Source organism: Empidonax traillii, unplaced genomic scaffold (assembly GCF_003031625.1).
Source record: "Empidonax traillii isolate 1590-97213 ecotype Southwest subspecies unplaced genomic scaffold, ASM303162v1 scaffold164:size861626, whole genome shotgun sequence".
NCBI lineage: Eukaryota > Metazoa > Chordata > Aves > Passeriformes > Tyrannidae > Empidonax > Empidonax traillii.
This window is the reverse complement of record NW_020955357.1, coordinates 680468-706559: the sequence shown is the minus strand read 5'-3', so window position 1 is coordinate 706559 and position 26092 is coordinate 680468. Positions and strand designations below refer to the sequence as shown.

The 26092-nt window shown below is 38.0% G+C and overlaps 1 protein-coding gene across 3 annotated transcripts in view; it reads right to left on the bottom strand.

The window, feature by feature from the left end:
- Positions 1–2114: 2114 nt before the first annotated feature.
- TTC7B (tetratricopeptide repeat domain 7B) overlaps positions 2115–26092 on the bottom strand; it is a 138674-nt gene continuing 114696 nt past the window's right edge. For 2 of the 3 annotated variants that reach the window (XM_027885326.1, XM_027885324.1), the window contains one exon: positions 2115–3099. In XM_027885326.1, coding sequence (XP_027741127.1) covers positions 2878–3099 — 222 coding nt within the window. In that variant the 3' untranslated portion in view covers positions 2115–2877. Of the gene's footprint in view, positions 3100–14932; positions 15056–26092 lie in introns of all 3 variants that reach the window. The other variant, XM_027885325.1, reaches the window with a different exon arrangement.

Below are 26092 nucleotides of genomic sequence, written 5' to 3'. Positions count from 1 at the left end.
CAAGGCAGCAAGGGGTTGGTGTAGTTTTCTGCAGGATCAGCCCCTGATTTATCTCACCGTTCTGAACAGCTCTTATTCCTTACACAGGCTGGGGGAGCAAAAGCACACATAAATCATTTATCCACATAGAGATTTTGTCAGCAACAAAGTCCAGAAACAACCCTCATGTGGATGACCCATGGGCACCACACTTCCTGGGACTGGCTGTGCACCTCAGCATTGCTTCCTTCACTCCTGTGACTGGGAAACCATGGTGGTCTGAGAACAGATTGCAAAAGACAGATCTTTCTGTATAGCAACTAAAAGAGATACAAAAATATTCTTGGCCTTCTTACTTGATTTAAAAAAAAAATAGGAAAATGCAGCTGTAAAACCTAGCAACTTGTTTTTTAACTTGAAACCCACGTTTAAACAAGCATTGCTGTTTAATTCATATGCTGCAAGGATTTCCACTTCTGCCTGAAAATTCCTAAATGTACGGTCTTACAGTGATAATCCATTTTTAAAAATAGGTAGCTGAGGCTATTCCCCAGAGGCAGAAGCTTGTGGATTTACAGTGAAACTGATTCCATTCAAGAAAAAGGAAACAGATATTCAGGTTCACCTGATATGCACAACAGCAGTGACAATTTCTCCACTAATAAAAGACATGACACAATTAGATTGCTAACCTTTCCACTTCGGGAGTTTATCAAGAGGCCAGGACTTGAAATTCAATGAGAGGAACCAGAGCTAAATTCTATTACAGAATTCTCCTATTCTCTACTTTTGCCTGAATCTCCCTTGAGAAAGACCACCCACCTCAGATCTAGGTGCAAGTTGCCTTGTTAGAAAAGCTTTGTTATTATAATAAAAGGTGAGTGAATAAAGTGAAGGAGCACACCTGTGAAAGTTATCAAAAATGTAACTAAATGAAGTGGGATAGGAAAAAGGCTCAAGAGGAACTGAGTTAAACAAATAGAGGTTTTGCACTATCTTCTGGTATCATATAGTGGGTGCTAAAAGACAGCAGGGCCAGAGCACAAATCGTGAGATGGGACTAGAAAAGCGAGAACAGTTGGCAAATAGAAAAGTGAAAAAGAAAGCCAAAGCCAGTAGGAAGAAAACCTGCCAAACAGGGGCTCGAAAATGGGAAACAAAACTGATGTTTTTCGCAGTGAGCAAGATGACACAATTTCTACTGGCTTCTAAATAGATTTGAAAACACTACCTATTACAGGGTTTGATCCATTTTACAGAGAACACATAGTCCAAGCACTATGCAGATACAATCTAAAAGTAGCCTCAGCCAAACAGGCACATGAAATGCCAAGGGGAGAAATAGAAGAGCTCCCCCAGGTTTAAGTCTTCTGTCATTTGAAGATGCTCACTGGAGCACATGGAGCCTGTGTCGCAGTGAGGATCCTGCATGTGTTTGAGGTGAGTAAGCTCTCTGGTCAGTGACAAAGAAAAACATTGGCTGTTATTCTCTGAATCATCTGCTATCTTGTACTAAGCACCTAAAAACCACTTCTTGTGACAAATCAAGTAAATATCAAGGAGCACCCAGTATAATGGGGAACCTGGAACTCTTCCCATGCTCCAAGTGTGCCCAATGCTGTAAATGAGCAGACACTAGAAAACCCCCAGCTCACACGCCCTGAAAATTCAGTGCAACCTTGATTCTTCTCCACACACATCCCAGAGAATCTCTGGCAAATATCTGTCTACTAAACCAGCCAACTTTCCCTTCAAGGCATACAAAGTACAGGAGATGTTGAGAAAGAACAACAAAGATGATAAGGAAAACCAAACATTATTGTGTAAATATTTAACATGCTCTTCCCAAGCACTACCAAGGTATACGTAAATGTCCATGTATTATGTAGAGGCAGGGTAATCTGGCTTCATTGAGAGCTGGAGTGGAAGGAATAAAAACGGAGTAGTGAGGATTTAAGGAAACCTGAAATCTAAGATAACAATACCATTGGCAAAGAGTATAGCAGTTTCTTTTCTCTAGACTAGCCTCATACATTTAATTTTGGTGTTGCTCATCTTCGAGACCAGCCAGCCATATCATAATATGTTCACAAGCCATCTTTCCCCTCTGATTCTTAACCAAGACACGGGAAAGGTTCCATTTAAAAATCATTTTATTATTAACATAATCTTCCCATTTAGCCAAGTGTGGGTCATGTATAAGGAATGTCGGTAAATATTCCATTTGAGGCTTCTTTTTACATATTTCCATTGATAAATAAACTCTGAATTCACATAAAAAAGTTAAACTTAAATAACTAATATATTTTTTTGTAACAGGCATACATTGGTAAAATATAAATATTCTTGTACTCAGCCTTTGCTCTAGATAACAGTTAGCCACACGTCACAGTTATTAACAACTAAAACCAAGAACTCAACTGATTTTTTGGCCTGGACTAAAATAGAGATGGAAACAGAAAATTCACATTTTGACTTTGGGCCAAAAGAGGTTGAGAGGCAGGAAGAGAACAGTTTTATTAACAGCCTTGTTAAAAATAGTCTGCTCTGCCACTGAATTTTAACTTATTCTACAATTGGTAGTTGATTCCATTATAATTTTATGTAACACTCAAGTATCACTAACAAAATATGGCACATCATCCATGAACAATATAACGATGTTTTAAAACTACCAGGGCAAAAACGCAGGCGATATGAGTGATTTGGCTCTGGCTTCACCGTTCCGTCCTCTCAGTCCAACATTAACGTGCTGTGTCACCTCGCTGTTTTGGCCGCTTGCCTGCCAAAGACCTGTAGCTCTAAAGTTTCTCAAACTAACCAGTTACCAAGCAGTCTGATACACTGGGTCTCCTCACCCAGAAGTCAGACCAAAAATTGGCTGATCAGGATGCCCTGTCAAAGGACTCTGGGAATGATGGTAAAAGGAACCACAGGACTGCTTGCTTCAAGCTCCAGTGCCGTCAGAAAGCATTCGGTCGCAGCATCATCATTGCCTTGAGCCTGTAGCACCTCTCCCAGGCTGTTCCAGACCTCGTGGGCTGTGGAATTGACCTGGACGGCATCTCTGAGAATCTTCTCCGCCAAGCTATAGCGCCCAAGCTGGTGAAGTATCAGAGCCTGTAAGAAAACAGAGGGGAAACAGTTGAGATTGGCCAGAAGGGCTTTCATGAAGCTCAAATGATTTGTCTCTACAGTGAAATAAGAGTAAGCAGCTCTGTGGCTCAACATGCTAGAGACTAAATTATTTATTTATTTTATAATAAAGAAAAGAAATTACTTGATGCACGACTGGAGTAAGCTACTCCACACCAACAAGGAGTCAGGTGGCTTTAGAGAGGAAACAAAACTAAATAACAAAAACTCCACCCAACCGCAAAAAATCAGTAGGAAACAGAGCTTTTGCAGCAAGCTCCTGTTATCTGAAGTCCTACTAAGGTGTGTGCCCTCAACTCTTCATATCCTACCTGTGCATCTCAGCAACCAGTTCACGTCTGATAACACCTGAGACTATACACAGCACCATCGGCCCCTCAGGGATGGCAGTAACAGGACTCAGTTCAGCCTAGTGAGCAACAGCCACGGTACTTGGAATGCACATGGTACCCGTGAAATGGGAAGTGTTCTCGGACTAATATCACAACAGTAATGTACAAAGGACTAGCAGGCACAAAACTGCCTCAGGAGCTTCCCTGTCACAGATTCTTCATCTTTCTCTGTGACATGGAATCCAACTCACCAGCACATGATCCCAGAGCACATCCAAACCCACTAGGATATGGGCTGAATGAGGCAGTGGAAATCTCCATCCATTACGTTCAGCTATGTTACCGTGCCAGAAAAGTCGTGGAATGACCCAGTAAGAGAGCTTTATTCTGGGATTATAATAATCCTAAAGATATTATGCATTTTTACATTGTGATTCTGTACTGCAAAATGCATACGGAACACAAATCTTTGTTTTCCAGAGAGGCATCCTGATTACATGCTTACAGAGTCCTTGTGACTTCTCCCCTCCAAGCCCCCACTCCCTGGACCACAATTTCTTTTATCTCTCTCTGTACATCTGTCCCTCAAATCCTTATTAACCCAAGCACCAATGATTAGAAAGTACTGACATTCTATGCAACCCCTGAATTATCCACCATACATTTCTGGAATTGTGCCTATCAGGGTGATTTAAGACTGCTAACTCCATCCTACAGAACATCCGAGCAGACTGTGCTCTGAAGAACAATATAAAGAGTGCTGTATAGTATTGGTAAGTAAACAAATAAATGCAATGCAGGCTCATTTCTATCTGCCTGGCAGATGTTCTCACATAAAGGTGCTAGAGGGATTTTCTGGTTTTGGAATTTTTTTGAACTGTCAATTGAGTCAGCATTTCTAGAGCAAGTAAACAGTACTTCCAATCCAAAAATCATATAACTCTCAGGGTCAGTGTTTTTTAGCCCTGCACTGAGGTGACTATCAGGTATCAGATGTGAACTACAAAAAATGAAGCAGAGATGGAATATATAAAGTTGCTGTGGCTGCAATAGACCTAACTTTAATAAAAATTTAGATATTCTTCAAGATTCTTTATTTCCAAAAATCTTACTTCTTTTGTGTGTAGATATGTCTATTTTATACTAATTAAACATGTGAGATCTTTGAATATTGGTAATAACTTTTTTTTTTAAATATGCCAGACTAGTTTCCCTGCTTGCTAAGGGTACAAGCTGTTCTTTTCAAGACCAAAGAAAGCAACCAAATTTTACAGATATAAGCCTGTTCATAGGAAGAGACACGTTACATCACATCTGCCCTATTCTGTACAGGAAAAAGTATAGCTGAGCTATTGCAGGTGATAGAACTAGGGTAAATACTAGCTGTTTGCCTGCTGTTACACTTTCCTGAGAATACAAGCATTAGTGTTGAAATTAGCAATTAGCATTAATGAAGGAACCACTCTTGCATGGGCAATCAGGTCACATCCTGTACCCTCATGTTTTGAGGGCACAGCTTTCTCAAGGGAACAACTGCCCAAAGTCAGTCTTTCACTGGTGTCTCAGGCTGGGATGGCATGAAGATTCCTGCCTCAGGTAGCAGGCCTGGGACAATCAGCTTTGCTTCTGAAGTAGAGAGAAAATTAGACTTGTTCCATGCAGAGCATCAAAAGGACAGTGACATTTGGTCACTGTAGCTGTGGGCTAAGCTCAAAGAAGCGATCTAGAGAAAGAACGCAAAATACCCTCTGATTCATTAACTCTCTCTCAGAATGATGGTCAAATGTCATATATTGTAAGTGTCCAGCTTGTAAATCCCCTTCCCGGATGACTTCATTAAAATACTGAGGCACAGAACATTTCAAATTGTTTCAGTCCTTGCCTGACTTTGCTGTAATAAGCATTACACCACAGATCACAGGGAGAAGGAGAGGCATGTCTCTCACGCAGCAATATCCTTTAGTGACCCTGCACCATCATCCATCCAAGAAAACTGACTTCTAGTTTACCAGCGGTCAGCATATGCTTGCTTTTGGTACCAAACCCTTCAGGAAAAAACAAACCACAAAAAACAACAACAACAAATCCTCCCTCTCCCCCCACCAAACCAAACTCCCCTAGAGGCGACTTCACAAAAATCAATACAAATTATCCTAGTCCTTCACGGTGTATTTTCCTCTGCTTTCCAACTGGAAACAAAATCTCAAAGTTACCAGTTCTGGCCTTCAGTTACCTATTCAGCAGCAGATCTACAGACAACATTTATCTGCAGACTAATGTTAGGTCTCTTCCTTTACGGCTGGAGATGGGCTTGAGCAATACATCAGGTCTGCAGAAACACAGAGGGATATCTAAGTGACATATGGCTCACACCTTCAGCCTTGGCATGTTAGTTTAAAATCTAAGCAGGATGCCATCTCCCTATATCCTCTTTAAAAACACCAACATAATCTTTGAAAAAACATAAAATAATATTCCAGGGATTTTGAAACTTGAATCAAAGAGAAAAAGTGCTACACAATAATTTGTGTAAATAATAAGAAACATAAATAGTAAGAAATATCCATTCTACAAAATATGCTAAAACAAATAACTTCCTAAGGTATTACAAAAATCTAAGGTAATCTAGTTGTTCTTTTTACATTTTAGAATGCTGCAGTACTTGACAGATGTGTTTAAGACAACTGTTGGCATCCTGCAAGGAGAAAGCAGGATCTTTCCTACTATTAAATCTCTTTCACATAGAACAACAATACATTTATGACATTTGCTTCTAACACAGTTATAAAAGCCTCTAGTGTGTGTGGGCTTCTTCATTTTGCAGCTCAGTACAAATGTTGTTTATTACTTTACCTCATGTTTGGTTTGTTGAGAATTTTGGGGTTCTTTTGTTTTGGGTTTTGTCAAATCACTGATCTCTTAGTGTGTTAAGGCCTCCACTTTCTCTCTGTCTTTATGCTGTAAACTCTCTAAGCCAGTTCTACAATGTAGAGGTTGATTTCGTAACTCAGAGAAAACTCCAAGAGAAAAGTCTAATCAGAAATGGCACAGGCAGAAAGTGAAGGGAATCTCTGAAGAAATGAAGAGACTTTTTTGTGCCATCATCACAAGAAGTGAAAGCAGTGCTTCATGTCTCCAATTCGCTGATATTTATACCAGTCACTTTGAATAATCAGCAATACTCAAAGATTTGTGGAGTTCAGATGCTCTCTGCTCAAGTAAAGGTCAACAGCCCTTTACAGTGCCCAAGCCACCATCGGGTATTAGAGCTGGGAATAACAGAGACCCCGAAATTCCAAGAGCCTCCAGGGGCTCTAGGAAGGGGCTTTCTAAGAGTATCACTGTGTGCTGCCTGCGACAAGGAGGTACTGCAGTCACTATAACCAAGGTTCTACACAAATTTCACATCCCAACAGAATAAAAACCCTTAGGAATTAAAATGGGGAGAAAAGTGCTTCCAAGTTCTGCCACAGGTTATTTTCAAGATCTTACCAACTGTTTCCTCACCCAGCTTGGAGTCACAAAGTCTCCCTCTTGTTGGTCAATGATTTTATGTATCTTTCCTCCCCCAGTCATCCCCTTTACCCTTCATTTTACATTGCCCCACATACAAAACTGCCACTCTTTGCTTCTTTCACTCAAGCATCTGTTCAAGGACTGTTTTTACAATGCTCAGTCAAACAAGGCCCAACCCCTGACTGAAGGCCCTCGATGCTGTTGGCAAAACAGGAGTAATTTGTTATTTATTACTCAATATCTCCTAGACACCTACACAGATACAGCCCAGAAAAACAGCTACTGAGTCTGAATAGACAGAAATATCTTAATGTATCATCCAAAACATTTGGCTGAATAATCGTCATTTATACTTATCTTACTTGCATTAAGGAACAGGGGTTATATCTTCGGCATTTTGCATACTCTCTTGGGGCTAATCATGTTTTGTGTTTTAATTAATGACACATCACAGGAATCATGATACAATCAGACAAGCAAAAGCTAAGAGGATACAACACAGAAAGCAACAGGCTGATCACGAGAACTAGGATAACAGAAATATGGTAAGAGTCAGTAAAACAAAGCGGAAAAAATAACACAACAGTAACACAAGTTCTGCAGCATGGTGGAAGCCTGTCAATCATACAGCTTGGGAGATGGACCTGGTTTTATCAGGCAACCACAGGATGACAGTGTGAAAATGTGCCAGTTCCAAAGAAGAAAACTTAAGTGACATCAGGAAAGGTTTCCACTAGAAGGAGAACAACACTTCAGCAATGGTGCAACACAGCTCCGCTAGGGCCTCCTCTGGCACCTTGTGCAGTCTCTTCTTTTCAACAGAGGTCATTCAAACTGGAATAGGCACAGGAAAATGGCTATTGAAATGATCAATAAAAATCTGAATTTACAAGAGGAGACTAACACACGTTGTTTGATTAACCTAGCAAATCAAAACCTGAGAGGAAATGAAGGAACTTGTTCCATAAACACTAGAAAAAACACAACAGAGAAAAACCTTTTTAGTTAGAGAATAAAGTTGGCACTTTAATTTGCTGTAAGTTTACCAGAACATTCCTGGCAACTGGAGCAGAGAGGTTTTGGAACAGCATTCTACTTGCAGTAGTAGGGTGCAAACCAGTGTTAAAACAGCCCTATAGGAGAAGCTTGCATGCTCTGAAGGTTATGAGGAGGAGACTTGTCTAGAGGGCCCAGGGAGCTTCCACTACTCCTGTTCTGATATAAGGTTCTCCCTCTCCTGCAATGTCAGGAAAGAGAGTGATAACACTGTATATATAATATTAGTACTTGATGCTTCTGTTGCAAGAGCAACTTTCTCTTGATTCTTGGGCTAACACTGAAGAAGCAGATGCAGAGAAATGTCCAACTAACGAATGCAAAAATTAAAAAAAGAAGAAGCCTCGTACGACAAAATGATTTGACTCTGAAATCTTCAAATCCATGAGGTTTGGTTGTTTTTTTTTTAAAAAAAACCAGTCTTGGACCTTACACCATATCACAATCTTTTGGGCACAGAAAGATGCATAATGGGAATTACAAATGCACGTTTAATCAGCATTCGCTTCAACAGGACTTAAATCCTTACCCTACCTAGATAACTTTCAGTTTGTCATTACATATCTATCTATATCCTAGATAAACAAGATTCTTTTAAAATTTAGTCTCTGGTGACGGTACAATAAAACAAAATAATTACAATTCTTCAATAAGCCAGAATTATACTTTGATATATACTGGACATGTCAAAGTTATATTTTGGCACAGTTATTTTTCCCCTTGCAGTTCAACATATTAAGGTTATTTTTCATTAGATAAATATATAAGCATTTTTAAAAGGAAGAAATTCAAATGAATCTGATTTTCCAAATGGAATGTTACAGTCTCCAAGTCTTCAGTTTGAAAATGCATTATTATTACTAATTAATAAAATATCATCCCTCAGAATCTGACAACATGATATAATAAGCAAATGTATAAAGTCATAATTACTTAAATAAGCATGTAGGGTATGGTCACTGCAAAGGTACATTTTTTTCTGCAAACAGGCTTTCTCTCTTGCAAATTAAACTGTCATAATGATTAACCAAACAGTCAATGGAAAACACACACCTAGAAATACAAACACAGGACAGAAATGGAAAAATACTTAAACAACTAATTTATGATTTCGGAAACGTGATTAAAACTAGCCATTTAGAACAGTCTAGTAACTAGTCTAGTCTAGTAACATTCAAACTTTTTCCATGAAACTAACTTAAAAAAATTTAGTCATAATTATCACCCATCATATGCCTCATCAAACCAGAGCTTGATCATGACGTGCTAAACTATATTTGCAATAACTGAAAATAAATAAAAATAAAAAGATAACACTACAAAGATCACTGTCATTTCTTCAATGTAGCTTAAATTTTCGTCTCAAGAGAGCTGGAGGTTTTCTTAAGGTTTAATGTCTGATTACTTCCCCACTCTGTCTGAAAATAAACAGTTCTCAGTCTTGACAGAAGCACCACTTGAGATTTTTAGCTTTATTCATTTGTTATCAAGAAGAACAATTTCATTTTCCCTGAGCTCCCACTACAGGTGGGAGATGTTCTCGAAAGCAATGAAATTTATTTCAAAGCCAAAAGCATTGACCAGGAGTCCATTTGCAATTTTGCCTCTTCTAGCAAGGATGCTGAAGTCTCAGCACTAAACTCTCTCCGCAGAGGAAGAAACTGGTAACTGGGAGAAACGGGCAGTATGAGAACAAGAAACGTGGCTGACCTCACATGCAAAACAGTGCCAGAGTTTCTCACTGTGTTTAAGAACCACAGCCTGCTGACCTACAGAAGCCTCAACTATGGAGATTTGAGTTCTACCAGATATGACATTTATATTAACTCATCCCTAGCAGGTCTGTTACATGAATTGTTTGCTAAAAAGTTTCTAAATTTATATGATACAGACCTTATTTACGTAAAAAATAGCCCTCGGAGCTAAAAGTTTCCCTTGTTGAAACAACAGCTATAAGAAAACATTACAAGAATATGAAAACAAAAAAATAGATTGATTTTGCTTTTAATGATGAGAGCAGGGAGACATAAGAGCAGTGGAATACTACCTGCCTGTTTTGCCAATGACCTGCTGAAGCTGAGTAAACTAGCAGCTGCAAATGTGTAAGCAGATACAGAGCTATTCAGATGTGGAAAATGATTTTTAAAAGCTACAAAAGATTTACAGAATGCACTACATCCAACTTCCCGGTAATTTTCCCAGTCCACTATCTTACTGTTTTTAAACCAGTCCCAGCCTAAGAGAGAATCAACTTTCCACTATGGTTTTCAGAAGGACATGCTAGTAACATTCCCATTTTATCTAAAAACCTTAAAAGTCAGGGATTATGACCATAAACAGTTACAAAACTCACTGTGCAATGTATGCAAATCCATATGCACTGTAATTTTAGCATCACAAAACTGCCCCTTGTTACATGCTGCTTTTTCAGCCTATTTTGCAAGTGTTAAGGTGGCTGCTATTTTTAAACAAATCTATCAAACTTCAAGGTTTACCAGAGACTTGACAGTGTTATGCTAAAATAATGAAACAGAAGTGTTAGTGAGGCAAAATGAGAAGAATTTGTCATGATACATGGAAAAAATAAGTAAAATTCTGCAGCTGGTATTTTCCAACCTCTGTGATAAAAATACACTTTTAAAATGTATTCTATAATCAATATTTTACACTTACGTAGAGTGAAATAGCCCATTATTTATACACTATCCTCTCTTATTTTCCCTCTAGCTGATGAATTTGTGCTGAAACATGACCATCTATTGGAAGTATGACTTTGCATAAGAAATAACATATACACTCCTTTTGAAGGCACATACATGTCTAGTCACTGTAAGTAACTATTTACTGCAAGTGCAAAAGAATTGTGACATAGTGCATCAGTTTGAAATAAGCCATTCCATCAGAAAAACAATGAATAAACATAGTTCTATGTCTGCAGATACAGATGGATCTTAATACAGGAATCTGGAAGGAAGGCCATAGTATAAGATTTAAGACCAACTAGATTGACCACCAACACTTACAGGTAAAGACAATGATAAATAAATATATTATTTTTTTAATTGGAAAAGAAACTGAAACATATATGTAATTTGTTTCCAAAATGCAGAATAAAAAACTACTTATCTGTTTTTCTCTAACAAAGTAGTTCTTTTGAATAATAAAAAGTGTATTTCTTCAAATATGCTCAAAATAAAACTTCCTAGCAGCTCAGTATGGATTTTCTTTTTTAAATGAGAACAACCAGCTAATAATACTACAGTCGATCACTCAGTAAACCAAACAAAGCAACTGATGAACAAATATGAACCTCTGCCTGCAGGCAACGTTTTGTTCACAGCCTATCCCAGAACATTGCCTACGTGTCCCTTTCTGCCTTGTCCCCCTCCCTTGCCATCCCCCATGCCCAGCACACCCAGAAGCTGCTCTGTGTTCTCTGTGTCATCGCTGAAGCCCCAGTTTGTTATTCCTCTACCCTTCCCCCAGTGCTAACATACCCCCTAAGGTATCCAATTGCTTCCCCTGCTGCAAAACACTTGTTGCTAGGAGAAAACCTACTGCTTGGCAACAGATTTTTAAAACAACAACTTTGGCTTTGTTACTCACTGAACTTCCCATTGCCAGCATGAAATAACGAACGTGCGTGGTCGTTCGTGCATCTGTGTACTTATAAAAGCCTTGACAATGACTGACCCCTTCCAACAGCGAGGTGCTTGCCTTTTAGTTCCTTACTGCTCACAGCCCAGATGCAGAAAGGTTCATAACTGAAGTTTGGGTTTTTTTAAAGTTGCTGATCACAGCCTTCCACAGACATGGAAGCTCTTGAGGGACATCTTTTCCTGTTAAGACAAGATGATCTTGCAACAGCCTGCTGTAATTTCAATTTACACTCTATGTGAATGTCCTATCAGTTTATAAAAACATAGCATGGCTACCAGGCTACATTGCAAGAACTAATTTGACTACAGCAAGCACACTGGAAACAAATAAACCATCTTAGGGATAGAGTGAAACAGCTAGGGACTCCCGAGATTATTTAACTTTTTTTAACTCTCATATGCTGTGTTTACCAACACAGTAAACCCTCAGAGATTCTCCCTTCAGAAGTCAGATGGCTCTGGCTCTGCCACGTCCTGCATCACCACTCGCATCAGGGAATAATTAAGCACAACCTTAGTCCTCAGATTATGATTAGTCCTAAATTTGGTTACTTGTCATCTGGTGCAAAATTTTTACATTTTGTCCCAGGTGTGACACCATGAGACCATAATGAAGTGTATGTAGGTCTCCTGATCACCTCCCTCAGTGTGGAAGCTTGGCAGCACTGTATCTTCCCTCCCTCCAAGCACTGAAGCCATGTCAGTGCCCACAAACAAGAAAAGAGGATTTCCCAGATGTATAAAATCCTTCAAGTACATACACCTGTGATGAAAACTGGTGCTGGAGACCACAGCTATAGACTGTGCTGTCTATAAATGGGACCATAGTGCTTTCCTTAATTCAGAATGTTCTTGTATATTATCACACATACATTCACTTCTTTCCCATATGTAGACAACTTATAGATGCATGTGCATCACAGTATATTCACTACAGAAATCCTACCATTTTATCAGTCTAATTTGTAGCTGTATTTCAACATTGCTTAGATTCAAAGCAAGGCCAAGTTTACCACTGGATCACTGTGGTTCATACAGAGACTCCTTAGTACTGTCTGTTATTGATGCCATTATTCGCCCAGTTTTGAGTCAAAGGGTTGGAAGTACAAAAAATTGTATTTCTATTATTCAAAATTTAGGACTAACATAAAAGTGCTTTCAATATCCAAAACAGGAAAAAAAACCCAAATCCTCCAAAAATTATTCAAGTGCAGAAAACGTTAGAGAAACAGAAAATCTCAGACTAAGATTTTTCAAATTAGGAGCCTCAAAGTCAGCCCATGGAGTCAATATTCAAGTATTTGAACAAAAGCTGGATTTTTCACAAGAACCGAGGATACAACCTCCACTGCCTAATACTGGATTTTAATTTAGTACATCTGAAGGCTCTTGGTGTTGAAAGCTTGTGCTTCATGCAAATCTATCACAATGTCAAGAAATTCATGTTTTCCTGTCCATCAGTCAACCACTGACAGAATTAAAGAATAAATAATTAGAAAAAGCAAGCAATGACTTTTTAAGAAGCTGTTTTTCATTAATGACAGTTCTTCTATAAAATCACCTTGAACATACTGGTTACATGTGGCTTCTGGAAATAGTAATTAGAAAAATTGATCAAATGCTTTAATGAAGAAATCAATCTGAAGTCAGGGGAATAGTTTATGTATCTAAGTAAAACCAGAGCTGCAGATACAGTACTAGGCTCTGTGGGTAAAACTTGAGATTAATAGAACTGTCAGAGTTCAAAATGAGAAGATGTTTAGCTGGATTGCCACTATATTGAAAGCCAGCACTGGTAGTCCATGCTTGTACACACTCAATACTACAGAAACTAGCACTCCCTTGTCTGAACTTTTGAGACTGTGGAAAAGGAATCACAAGTGAATGATATTCTTCTGAAGAACTTTTTTGCATTTATGCATGTGCATTTCTCTCAAATATTCTGAAAAATGCTGTATTAAATATTCAAAGTCAGAACTGCAGCATTAGATAAAAGATGACCAGTCGTTCCATTACTAAAATAAAACAGGAATTCAAAGATTAAAGCACATTATTCACATTTTTATTCTTCTTGCCTTTAGCCATAGACTTTTGCATATAAAAATATGTACATACATATAACTATGATTAATGCCACTGTTTCAAAAGTGTTATGACACCATAGCAGCACATACTATATGGGCATTGCAGTAACCTCTACGAAGAGGTTATTTTTAATACAGCATTAATAAATATATTTTTTTTATAGCATTCCCAGGAAACAGACCATTTCCTTCCCCACAAAGCAGATGTGAACTGCCATCTGCTCCTCAGGCTCAACACACTACACTGGAAAAGCCATCTTCATGGCAGTTTGCAAAAACCTCCCATCAGGAAAGGGAGTGCACCCCTTTCTCCCCCCAGATTCTGAAAGGAAAGGCAGAAGCTGTAGGTAGCCTGCTAACCTGCCTGTCTGACAGAACAGCTGCCAGCAGATCCATCTTTAAGGGACGGCTATTTTCAGTGTGAAGAGAAGGCATACACCCTTCCCATCTGTGCACCATCAGGCAGAGATCAGAAGAGCCAAAGCCTAACCATTGGCTAAGACAGGGCTTTTAACACTTCTAGAAAAATAAAACAAACACTTCTCTCTATACTGACTTACCTTTCACAAAACCTGAATAAGTTGAACATACTGAAAACCACAGAAAAAAATCTTTAGACAACTAAAGAGAGACACCCTAACAGCAGTATTTTTTTTGAGGGGGTGGGGGAAGCTAACAATAACATCGATGTACCTCAGCCTTTGCTAATACTGATCTGGAAACAAACCAATTAATATAACTGAAGTATCACCTGTGTTTTATAGTTCAAGTCCTTATAAGCCTATAACATTTTCTCATATCTTTTTGTGGATGTCTGTTAATTTTTTACTAAAAACTTTCCAAAAACAAGGTATTTTCCATTTAGTCATCATCAGGTCAGGAGAGCCCTCCTAGGTCAAACATTTGTATGCCCTGTTGTTACACACAATCTTAGTACAGGATTCCTTGTTCCACAGTGTGGAATTCCACAGCAAGGAGTCCTTGCCAAATCATCTTCCCAAATTTTTCACTAGCTAGTTTGTTTTCATTTGTTCCAGTGCCAATGCCACTTAGCCTTACTTGGATTATGCATATTCCTCTCATGTTTACAAGGAACATGTAGTAGTAATAAAGTTACCCACTCCTCCCAGGAAATGTTCCAGAGACTTACTAGTGCTACAGTGCAGGTCACCTCAGTGCTCACTGTGTATAAGGACAACACCGATGCAAATCTACAGGTCTGTTTTGCCATCCAGCCATACATATTACTTGGGTTTATAAGAGTATCACAGACCTGTGAGGAAATCCCAAGTGAAACCTGTGCTTTAGTTCACACTGAGGGTTCACTTGCCCTGTTGACCAGCCTCAACTGTTTTTACTGGGCATGGCAGTCTTCCCGTTTTGGGAACATGAAGAAACCAGTGGAGCATGAACACCACCCCCTTCTACAAGGGAAGGAGAAATCTGTGAGCTTACAAAATTAGGGTGAGACTACACTGTTGACAAGATGATGACACTGATAACTGAGACAACATGATGTCTCATGCTGGGTTTGACCAACAATGAAGATGCAGCTCTCGCAGAACAATGGAGATGTAGCTCTGACCAATTACTACCCAGCTCTTTGTTCTCCCCAGTGATTTCCATACTCAGTCTTGAATGTTTGTGAAAGTTATTGTATTTCTTAAACTAAAGGGTCTCCAAGTCTCACTTTTAATCAAACTTAGGTCTTCGCCCTGCAACTGTTCTTCCCAAGCTGAGGTACTATATTAACTATACTAACTAGTCTAAAATCTTCTGTTAACAAATGATTAGTCAAATAATATTTAGTGAAGTCTAAGTTATTTCACCAACTAGTTCTTCCAGAATTCCGGTCAACTCCTACATATTCTTCCACCAACAAGTACTTGCCGCAGTTTCTATATTTTCATTTCCACTATTAATTTTATCTTTGCCATCCGTGAAAAATATCAACATTCCTGTTAAAGATTGAGGAAAATATGAACTGTAATTATGGACTTTTTATAAGTGGATATCCATCACTGGACTGATTGACACTGATTGACATTTTAAATCACATGCTGTGGTTGGTTTATGGCTCTTGAAATCCATTTTCCAAACTGTATTAAAATTAGTGCACCAGGTTGGAATCTGCAGAGAAGTGTAATTCCAAATGCCGTTTCTCCCCCAGTCCTTTCCTTTGGTTTACAATTCTCAGCTGACATGCAACTGGAATAAATTTGAGCCCTGCTTTCCAGAGTGTCAGAACCTTGTCCATTTGAGTCACTTTTCTAGTTCACTGGAGCACAGTTGGCAGCAAGAACACAAGAATGGCAGAGAAGGCACTCCCCCACAAAGCCAGGATTTGATCAGAGTAAGCAAACTGGGAAGCTGATGCTCTCTGAGTGAAGGGCTGAAATGCAGAGTGGCACCTTTCACTTTTCAAGGAAGGCATTTTCAAGGAATAAGAACTACAGCAACAGCATAGGTTTGGCAGGGAAGGTGGGAATTCTGGAATTTAAGCGAGCTGCTGAATTTGAGGAGAGATACAAACATTTCCTATTGTGTTAAACATTCACGGATTTTATCTTCACAAACATATTCAGATATAAATGTTACATTAACTTGAATATAATGTACATGGCAGAAAGACTGCACTTACTAATAAAACTTCCTTAAATTTTAGGAAGCTTAGAATTTGGTTCTGCAGCAAATGAGATGAGTTTGGATGCCCAGGCTAAAGCTACCTCATTTATTTTCAAGAGATCACCAGCTGCTTATACTATCATATCACAATTTTAAAGGAAATTAAGTTTGATGCATCAATTACTTTAATAGATCTGACAGCATTTCATACTGTTTTAGACTTTACATTAAGAACAGTTATTTCTGGCAGCTGTAACCTACCAACTTGTGGCTAGGCATCGAATTAATATGACAAAGCATCATCACAGACTGCATTTGTGTCACAGCATTTCACAGCCCTCTGGTAAATCTGTGGGTCTGTGACCCTCATAATACCATCTGTTCTGATGCTATTGTGGCTATCACTTCTTCAAATGGTCATAAATTAAAAACCAGACAGAATTCCAAAGAAGCTACTGTCAGCTGTCAGGACAAACTGCAAAAAGGACCGTGACAAAAATGGAAATTGAAATGGCTCTGCAGCTGATAGAGATTCACTTGCTTGTCTTTTGAACATTTGTAACCACAGGACAATATCTGACTTAATTTATTACTTGCACCCATTTAGAAAATAAGGGATGTTGTTTTTAAATAAGAGAATGTACTTTTAAAACTATGCATTTATTTTAAATTACTTATTTTAAGCAAAATCCAATTACCATCAGAGACATTTTAATTCAGAAACCAAGGCAAAACCAGTCCTTTTAGTAGGTCAGATCACCGTTGATAGATGGCAAGTATTTTTCCTCCCTAAGTAGGAAAGTGCTATTTAACACAAACTTTGCCCATGTACATTTAGAGCTCTGAAACTATTTTCACACTGTGTATTTCACTGAAGAAATTTTGAATCTGCATGAATTTTTTATTATTTTTATAGCCCTTTATTGCTAAGGTCTTTATATCACAATTCACTATTTCATCTAAACATGTTATGCTATCAATTAATATAGCTAACTAAGCACAATGTTATGTTCTGGAATAATTTTAAGAAGTTAAACTTTTAAGAGCTATCTCCATGAGCACTGACTGCAGTGAAGTCTGGTTGAGTTTTCTAATGACTATGCCTTATAATGCTGCAGCAAGAATTTACAAACGCTCAATCTCATGTGCACCTGATGACACCTAATTAAAAATCTGAATTAGTGAAAAAGCCTTGGTCTTTCCTTCTGCCTCTACTTTTGTAATACTTGCACAAGTCTTTTTTTTTTTTTTTACATCATTCTGTCCAGATGAAACTGGCTAAAGAATTAAATAACGACTTAGTATGCTTGATTTCCTAAGGATTTTCGGCTTAAATAATAAGTTCTATGTGTGAGATATAAACAGTGTATTGGCAGTGACTGAGGAAGATTGAACACACTGAGTTGAACCAAATCATTTCACCGGCATCACTGATTAAAGACTAATTAATGAATTAAAACCCAGAAAAAAAAATGAAACTCACATGTTAATTTCAGATACATCCATAAAAGAAACATTTGTAACTTTCACTGACAAAGTTTAGTTCCTAGAATAAGAGGAAGGCATTTAAAAACTTCAGGATTTTTCATCAAAGTATTTAGAAAAAAAAACTGAAAGAATCAAGTGTCTGCATCTTAATGGGCCTACAAAAGCATGCTATATTGCTCAAGACATTTTGGGTAGTGTCTTTCCTTGCAGTGCTTAGCTTTTAACAGTGTGAACAATGTTCATGTTTTCATATTTCTGCCAAGTAAGTGCTTTGCTAATGAATTGCTTCGCTTGGTTCATCTGCGCAGTTCTAAAAGACTGAAGATTTTTTTCCAGGTCAGCTGCTTTATGTATGGATATGTGGCTCTTGAGTATGAGCACTTCATTTTAACGTCTTAGTGGTTTTGCTAATACTTCTTTTTCCTTCAATTCTATGCCAGGTCTTAAGAAAGACAAGCTGTTTCTAAAAGCAACTTCAAATCCAAGGGCTGTTTCTTGAAAGCCAGCTTCCTTGAAGCATCACAACAGCATCTATCATAATGCAGGATTTCTCAGATTTGTGAGAAAAAGCCACGCACGTATAAACTACACATCAGAGATTAACAGAAAGAAGTTGTAATACCGAGTTATGTAGAAAGTTTTTTTAGTTTCCCAAGACTCTGATAAGTGCATCTAAGTAAAAAACTACATTCAACATTAGCATCTGGACAATGATAAATATTTACAACCATTCTGACACATTTCTAGGTATTAAACTGCCCTCTTTTGTTTACCACCCGCTAATCACAGAGTGGGAGCACAGATTTCTGTTTTGTCGCATCTTACCAAACTGATCATCCCCAGAGGATACTACCCTCTTCAGGAAAAAGCTAGCCTGAGAAGTCTTACTCAAAATTATATTTACTGCAGATAATGGTAATTGCATAAGCACACAACATAACATTTATGACAAACCTGACTCTGGTTACACACAAATAAACATGCAAAAGTTACATATGCACTCAGCAATTCATGTTAGAGGCTGTAATAGTCTTCAACTTCCCCCAAGGACACAGAACAAGACTTAGTTCTTTTTTGTTCAAATGTAGGTAGGAGTCTGATTTGTAGGACAGAAGGACGCACCAAACCATAGACCTGAGCAGATCTGAGAAAAAACAACCACCCATTATATAAAAGCAGCAATCCTCTTTCCTTCTGATCTCTATATACACAGACTTCATATTAGTGCTGGTTTGAAGTTAACTTTTCTTGACTTTTGAACTTACTATCAAGGAAAAACATAAGATAAGAAACAAAGACTTAATGGTTTATCACCTATAAAAGTACATTAGTATAAAACAGTGCTAAGTTTAACTGAGCTCTCAAAAGTAATCACAGAAAGTACTGATGCCACAGATACTTCTGAACCAGTTTGCTGTCCAAACAGCCATCTCCTTTGCCAAGCTGCAATGAAATAATATATTCATTGAGTAAATCCAAGGCATTGACAAAATCTTCCAGAAAGGAAGAGAGCTGGGGGAAAGAGAGATGTGGGTAAATGAAGTGATTTATTATTTAAAAGTATTGAAACTTCTGCAGTAAATTTGAGATAAGGGCCTCATTTTCAATGGCTGAGCTGAGATGGCTATTAAGGAGATGCTACATATCCTTTCACTTTAACAGCATGCAAAGGCAGTAACTCTCAAAGATATAAGTTTCACTGATAAATGATAGAAGTGATTTAATCATCTACATTTAAATAGGAAGTCCATCAGTCACCATACTAATTTAAATATCAGTAGGCAAAGCCCTTCTAAAGTCTGCCAACCATTTGCAAGTCAAACCCCAAAGATACCCCAGAGGCTCCTTTCAGCTTGCAGTGGGAATGCTGATGCTGCTGCCTGTGATGGTTTTGGCTGGGGTAGAGTTAATTTTCTTTTTAGTGGCTAGCATAGGACTGTGCTTTGGATTTGTGCTGAACACAGGGCTGATAATACAGAGATGTTTTTGCTATTGCTGAGTGGGGCTTACACAGAGCCAAGGCCTTTTCTACTTTTTGTACTGCCACGCTGGCGAGGAGACTAGGGGCGTATGGGAGGTTGGGAGGAGACACAGCTGGACAGGTGACACAAACTGACCAAAGGGATATTCCAGACCATATGACATCATGCTCAGTATATAAAGCTGGGAGGAAGAAGGAAGGTTTTGAAGTGATGGTGTTTGTCTTCCCCAGTAACTGTTATATGTGATGGGGTCCTGCTCTCCTGGAGATGGCTGAACATCTGCCTGCCCATGGAAGCTGTGAATTAATTCCTTGTTTTTCTTGCTTGTGTGAACAGCTTTTGCTTCTGATATTAAACTGTCTTTGTCTCAACTCATGAGTTTTCCGGCATTTACCCTGAAAATTCTCTCCTCAATCCTGCTGATGGGGCAGTGAGCGAGTGGCTGTGTGGGGTTTGGCTGCTGCCTGGGGATAAACCATGACACCGCCTTAACAAGATTGACATTGGAGATGTCTGTGGGGAAAACTGTTTTCTTCAAAGTGCAAAGGCACGGGAAAGAACAAGCATAAGAATGAAATGTGAGTCCCATGACTGTGATGCTCAGAAAGAGAAATCAGGAGGCTTGTACTGTATTTAAAGTTAGGTAGGTATGTTAGAGCACCTATGCCTCGGTTTCCCCATTTCTTGACTGGGAATACATACTTCAGGGCCAAATATATTTGAAACTTCACATGTTGACCACTCAAAACTGTTATGGAAACAAACACTTCAACCTTTTTAAAAAACCTAGATTATTAGAAAAAGAGTAAAAAATATTTGAGTTATTGTCTTACTCTCTGCCATACCAACTCTCTTAGTTTCCATAACATCTGCAGCTGCTCAACTTGGTTACTTTTTCTTCCTCTGAACTACCTCAGATGCTTAAATATTCATGCCTAAAAATATAATAACCATAACTAATGGTAATTTTTTTCAAACACCAAGAGCTGTTTGCAAAATCAGTGTTTTAACAAAATGTACAGACTAGAATCATGAATAACTGTTGAAACTAAAAAGCTATTACTACCTTTTTGTGCTCTAAACAGTCCATACAGAATTTAAAAGGTAGAGATTAACACTGCACTCCTGGTTCAAAATATGTCAAAAGCTCAGAAGAGCTTTCTCTTTTCAAGTTTAGCATTACTTAGTTTCAGTCATGATGTATTTTTCCACCCATATCAGCTTAACCAGGTAGTTTACCATGATAGAAGTAGAATTAAAAGCTTTAACAACTCTAAATCTGCAAACGCTATGTTCCATGCAGAGTGAGCTTGGATTAAACACACAATGGATATGTTTATTTGTGAATGGCAGAGTATTGCTAAGAGTCTAGTTTTAGAAAACCTTTTATGTGCTTTCACACATGAAAGTTTCTTTGCTCAAGCAAAGGAACTGTACAATGTAGCCTCTAACAATGGTGTAACTAGTACTCATATGGTAAGCCTACTATGGCTGCAGTGACCTTGCAGGGTTGACCAGATTTTTCAATCACTACCCAATTAAGGTAACACAAACTGAAACTCTGACCATTGTTTCTCAATGCCAAATGTACAGCATCAATACCAGTTTACCAAGACACTGGCTCATAACTTCAGTGTTGATGTTAATACCACATCACATCAGAACAACAGCATGAAAAGATCCTCTATGCTCAGCAGAAAATCAGACTAAAAAGGCATCCAGACTTCCAAAGTAAAAGTAAAGGAATTTTGCAAGCCAATGGAAAATTTAAACCAGAGAGATCCAGATAATCAAGTTGTGATAACTGGCTATCTCCATCCTAGAAAAGGACAGAAAAGAAAGATAAAAGAAACTCAAAGACTACCTAGCAAGTTGATAGTTAAAGCACTTTTACTACCTAAAAGTCATATAATGTTTGTATTACAGAAAGAAAATAATTATTTCAGTTTTCTTAAATTACATGCAAGGTGTTAGAACAAATGTTGAAGAAAGGAATAGTTAGTAGTATGGTAGGATGGACAAGTAAAATAAAACACACTATGTATTTATCACTGGTGAGACACTAAACTAGCCTGAACAGTATTTGAGATTAATTCCAAGCGAAAAAAATAAAACCCAAAAAAGCTGAAGAACTAATTTGTCTGAATTTCAGTAAAGTTTCAATACAGCTGGATATAGGAAAACAAATGAGAGATGGCATAGAGCAGCACAAGAATACAAAAATGAGTTAAGAACTAGTTTCTGCTAGTCCATTCATCCAATAGGGATGGATGACGGTGAGCAGAATTCAAGGTTTGATCTCAGGCCATATCTTAGTCTCATTTATTGTCTTAGTACATAGGTACCAAGGGTGCTGATGAAATTTAATTGCAATGAAGTTATAGTAGAGAAGCAGGTCATCTAAAGGCTTCTAGTAAAGAGTTCCGCCAGTCCACAGCTTGGGCCACACTAGTTTCACTTAAAAAACCATTCTCACCTCCTATTCCCTAACTCTAGTCACAGAAGGCAGCAGTTAGTTTTATTCCAGAAAAACATGGGCCTTTTTCAGTGAGATTCAGTACATGAGGTGGCCAAGCACCACGCCTTCTCTCCCCTGCAAAGAAATCATGAGATGGCAGCTTTCTGCAGAATACTACCACTACATAATTTTCTTCATACCATTTGTTGCTACTTGTTGAAAACAATATACTCTAGTAGGCATAATAATGGAAAAATAACCATCACATCTTAGAAGGGAACAGTTTTCAGAATTGGACAAAACACACTTTAGATTCCCCATGAATAAAAGCTCACTGAAATAATTGTTTTCTCTGTAATTAATCTGTTCATCTAGATTAAAAACGTAACTTGACATCAAAAATAGCCTGTCACTAGCCTTAAAGGCCAATTCTTTAACTCCATCTAACATAAATTAGCTACAAGAAAATACAGTCTACATTAGAAGAAAACTAATCTTGGAGAAAATATATCATGCTATACATGCATAACAAGTTTGTTGAATTCTTCCAAAACGCAAGGTGCAATTCATCTTTAAACTGTAGACTCACAAGCAGGGGAAGAACTGCTAAGTAAAAAATCACCTAGCAGAGAAGCTAACTTCAGTATATGCAAAAGAGGTCCTCCAAAAAATTTAAAATGAGGTCAGTTGAAGACAGAGAGAGAGACAGAGTAGACAACTTATCTGGGAAAGGCAGCTGCTTGACATAACCCTGGCAAAAGTGAGCACTAGAATAATTTCCTGAGGGACAGCTGCTTCTAGATCTCTAGTTTTGCATTAAGGTGGGCCACTTTCTGCTTGATAAGGGTAAGATAAAGCACAGTTTTAAAGGACTAGTTGTTCGTAGCTCTTAGTCAGAAAAAAAAGAACCATAGTTGATTAGGTAACTTCTGGTCCTCTTGAGAGGTCCTCTGAGTAAACAGCTTCTTGCCAAAGCAAGTAAAGCTCCCCTGTGATAGATGTAAAGCAAAATGCAAAAGGTAATTTCACCAGAGCACCAGAAGTGCATGAGATTTATAGCAAAATACATGCACTGATAACTTCTGTGCAATTTTGCAACAATATGTTATTCTAAGACAGGTCGATAAAAGCCAGGGCTCAGACACTCGGCAAGGGAGCTGCAAGTTGCTCACACATTTACTAAACACCTCAACTGAGCCATAGAGAATGGCTTGTGCCTCATTCAGACTGCTGTTGATGGTAACACCTAGCTACATTTCAATAGTATGAAAAATTATGCAGCACAAGAAAAGAAAAACAAAGAGACAACATGTGTAGATGACTTCACACTTCAAATGTTTTTCTGTAGATAAAGAGTTCTCACCCACAGAATTCTGCAACAGAACCTTTCACAGGGAAAAGAAAATAAAATCCCTCTTGTTCATTTAAAGTTGAGGATGGCTGCTCTCTCAAAGCCTTTTTCCCATTCTTTATTAATTATATGAAATTCAATTATAAATTATTAGATGTCAGATGTTACCTATAAGCAAAAGCATACCAGGTGCTACATAGTTTTTACTGCTGTGTAAGTTCTCAGCTCCAGCTATAAAGTAATACTTTAATAAATTCAATGAGCACAGAAATGCCCAGGGAAGCAAAATAATCATAATTAGCTCAGTGCATAGTTCAGCAGAATGACCTAATTTAAAAAGTGTTTTGCAAAGCAATTCTCATATTGCAAGGCAATTACACAGAGCAAAATAAAAATAGAATTTTTGAGATCCATGCAAAAAGCACCAGCACGTATCCATGAAACGGGATGTAAGAGATTACAGAGGATAGTAGGAAAGAACACACATCTTCAATTTTTTCCGTGACTTCTCTCTTTTCCCCCTTTTTTTTTTTCCTTTTTAACAAGGAGAACTTAAATATCAAGAGCAACTTTTAGCACCTTACTGACATGAGGCCTCCTGGTCACATCTTGAATTACTGGGACTAAGACTACTGACATTTTCATTTTGTTAAATTAGTTCTCCTTGTTAGTATTTTTCCATCAGTATAAATCTGCATGGTTTTCCCCTTCCATCCTATTTTAGGTGGCAAGCTATCCAGCAAAAGGCATGGAGGAAAAGGGGCATCAGAAAAACCACCTGTCAATGACTTCAATGTATTCAGCCCTTTAGAGGGTAAAATGCATAAGGAGATGGAAGGACTTCTAAAAGGAATTGCCCATTTCTAAAACCTACAAAAAAACCCTTGAAAAAGTAAATTTTTCCTTATGTTGTGATCAGATGCTTTTACTAGCATGCTGGTTTGTTCATCATCTCTATTTAGTACTATTAAACAAGGAGATTCCACGTAAACACGAGTAAAGAGTCATAAATATTTTGTTTTCTTTAAATAATATTAGACATCTCTGTCTATAGAAGCCTCAATGCAGATCACTAAGGTATACCTCAACCTCCCATGAGAAAACCATCGAGAGAGGCAGAAGCCCGAAAACTTAATCTGTGAAGGTCCCAACTGAGGCTTTTCAGTTGCACTGTTTTGCCACTGACATTTCTGTATGCAAAGACAATAGGATGTATTCAAAATATTAAGGCAGATTTGTAGCAGAGAATATATGTATACATCCAGATATGTGTATATTATCTTACACGTGTATCTGAAATACTGTTACCATTGCACAAACGGTATAGGATCATCCTCTTATTCCCCAGTTCTTTGCCTGTCAAATTACTTGAAACACTGTAGAGCAGGGGAATCCCTCCTCAAATGCTTTGTTACGATGTCCAGCAAAAACAAAGCCCTGTTTCAGACTGGGCCACTGCGATCTTTGGATTTTTTTTCCTTGAATTTGAAATGATACCTGGTTGCTACTTAACAAATGATGATACTTGATCCATAGTTGCTGTATATTAAATGAATTGATAATATATCTCAGTTTTGATAACAGAAACCAATTCAAAGACTTAATGCTATAAAATCTGAAAAGCTTGAGATGAACACTACTTGTATTACAAAAACTTTAAACAAAGACTTAAAATCCTCCAAGCAAAAAGCAGCAGCTTTGGAGTAATACTGCACATTGCAGAATGACCTGCTGCAACAGTGAATTGTGATGAATTATCTGATGGGTGGAATATTGTCAGTTCCACACAATACAATAAAAACATGGAATGATTTGTGACCTGCAAAACAAAGAGGACTAATTCTAGCCAAAGAATCTCTTCCTTCTGCCAGCATCTACCACTAATTAATTTTCCATTTTTTTACATGGGAACAAATAGAAGTGATAAAATGGTTTCTGGCAAGTTGAGCCTGAATTGATAAACTGTGGAAAAATCTATTACACAGATAACATGAAAAGAGATGAAAACAGAAAGTTAAAGCTGAGTATACCAGGCAAAAATCCTTACATAAAAAGAAACAAAACAAAGAAAAAACCCAAAAGACCCCAAAAAACCCCCACCAAAAACCCAAATACCACCCCCACCCCAAAAAAACCCCCAAACAAAAAATCATTCCAGCTTTCTGAAACTTTCTTTTAAGTGCTTTGGGCTTTTTATCTACTTATGAATTAACTTTTCTAGGACTTCTAATTGAAAGAGGTTCTCTCCGTATTCCAAAAGCTGCCTTAACCTACTAGACTCCCAATAAGTCCTACACCTCAACAGCTTATATTCTCCATCTTAGTTCACTTCCATTCAATGCAGCCACTGTGCATGCTGCACAAAATAAGATTACCTTTGCATTTTCAGAGATTGTCTATAACAAG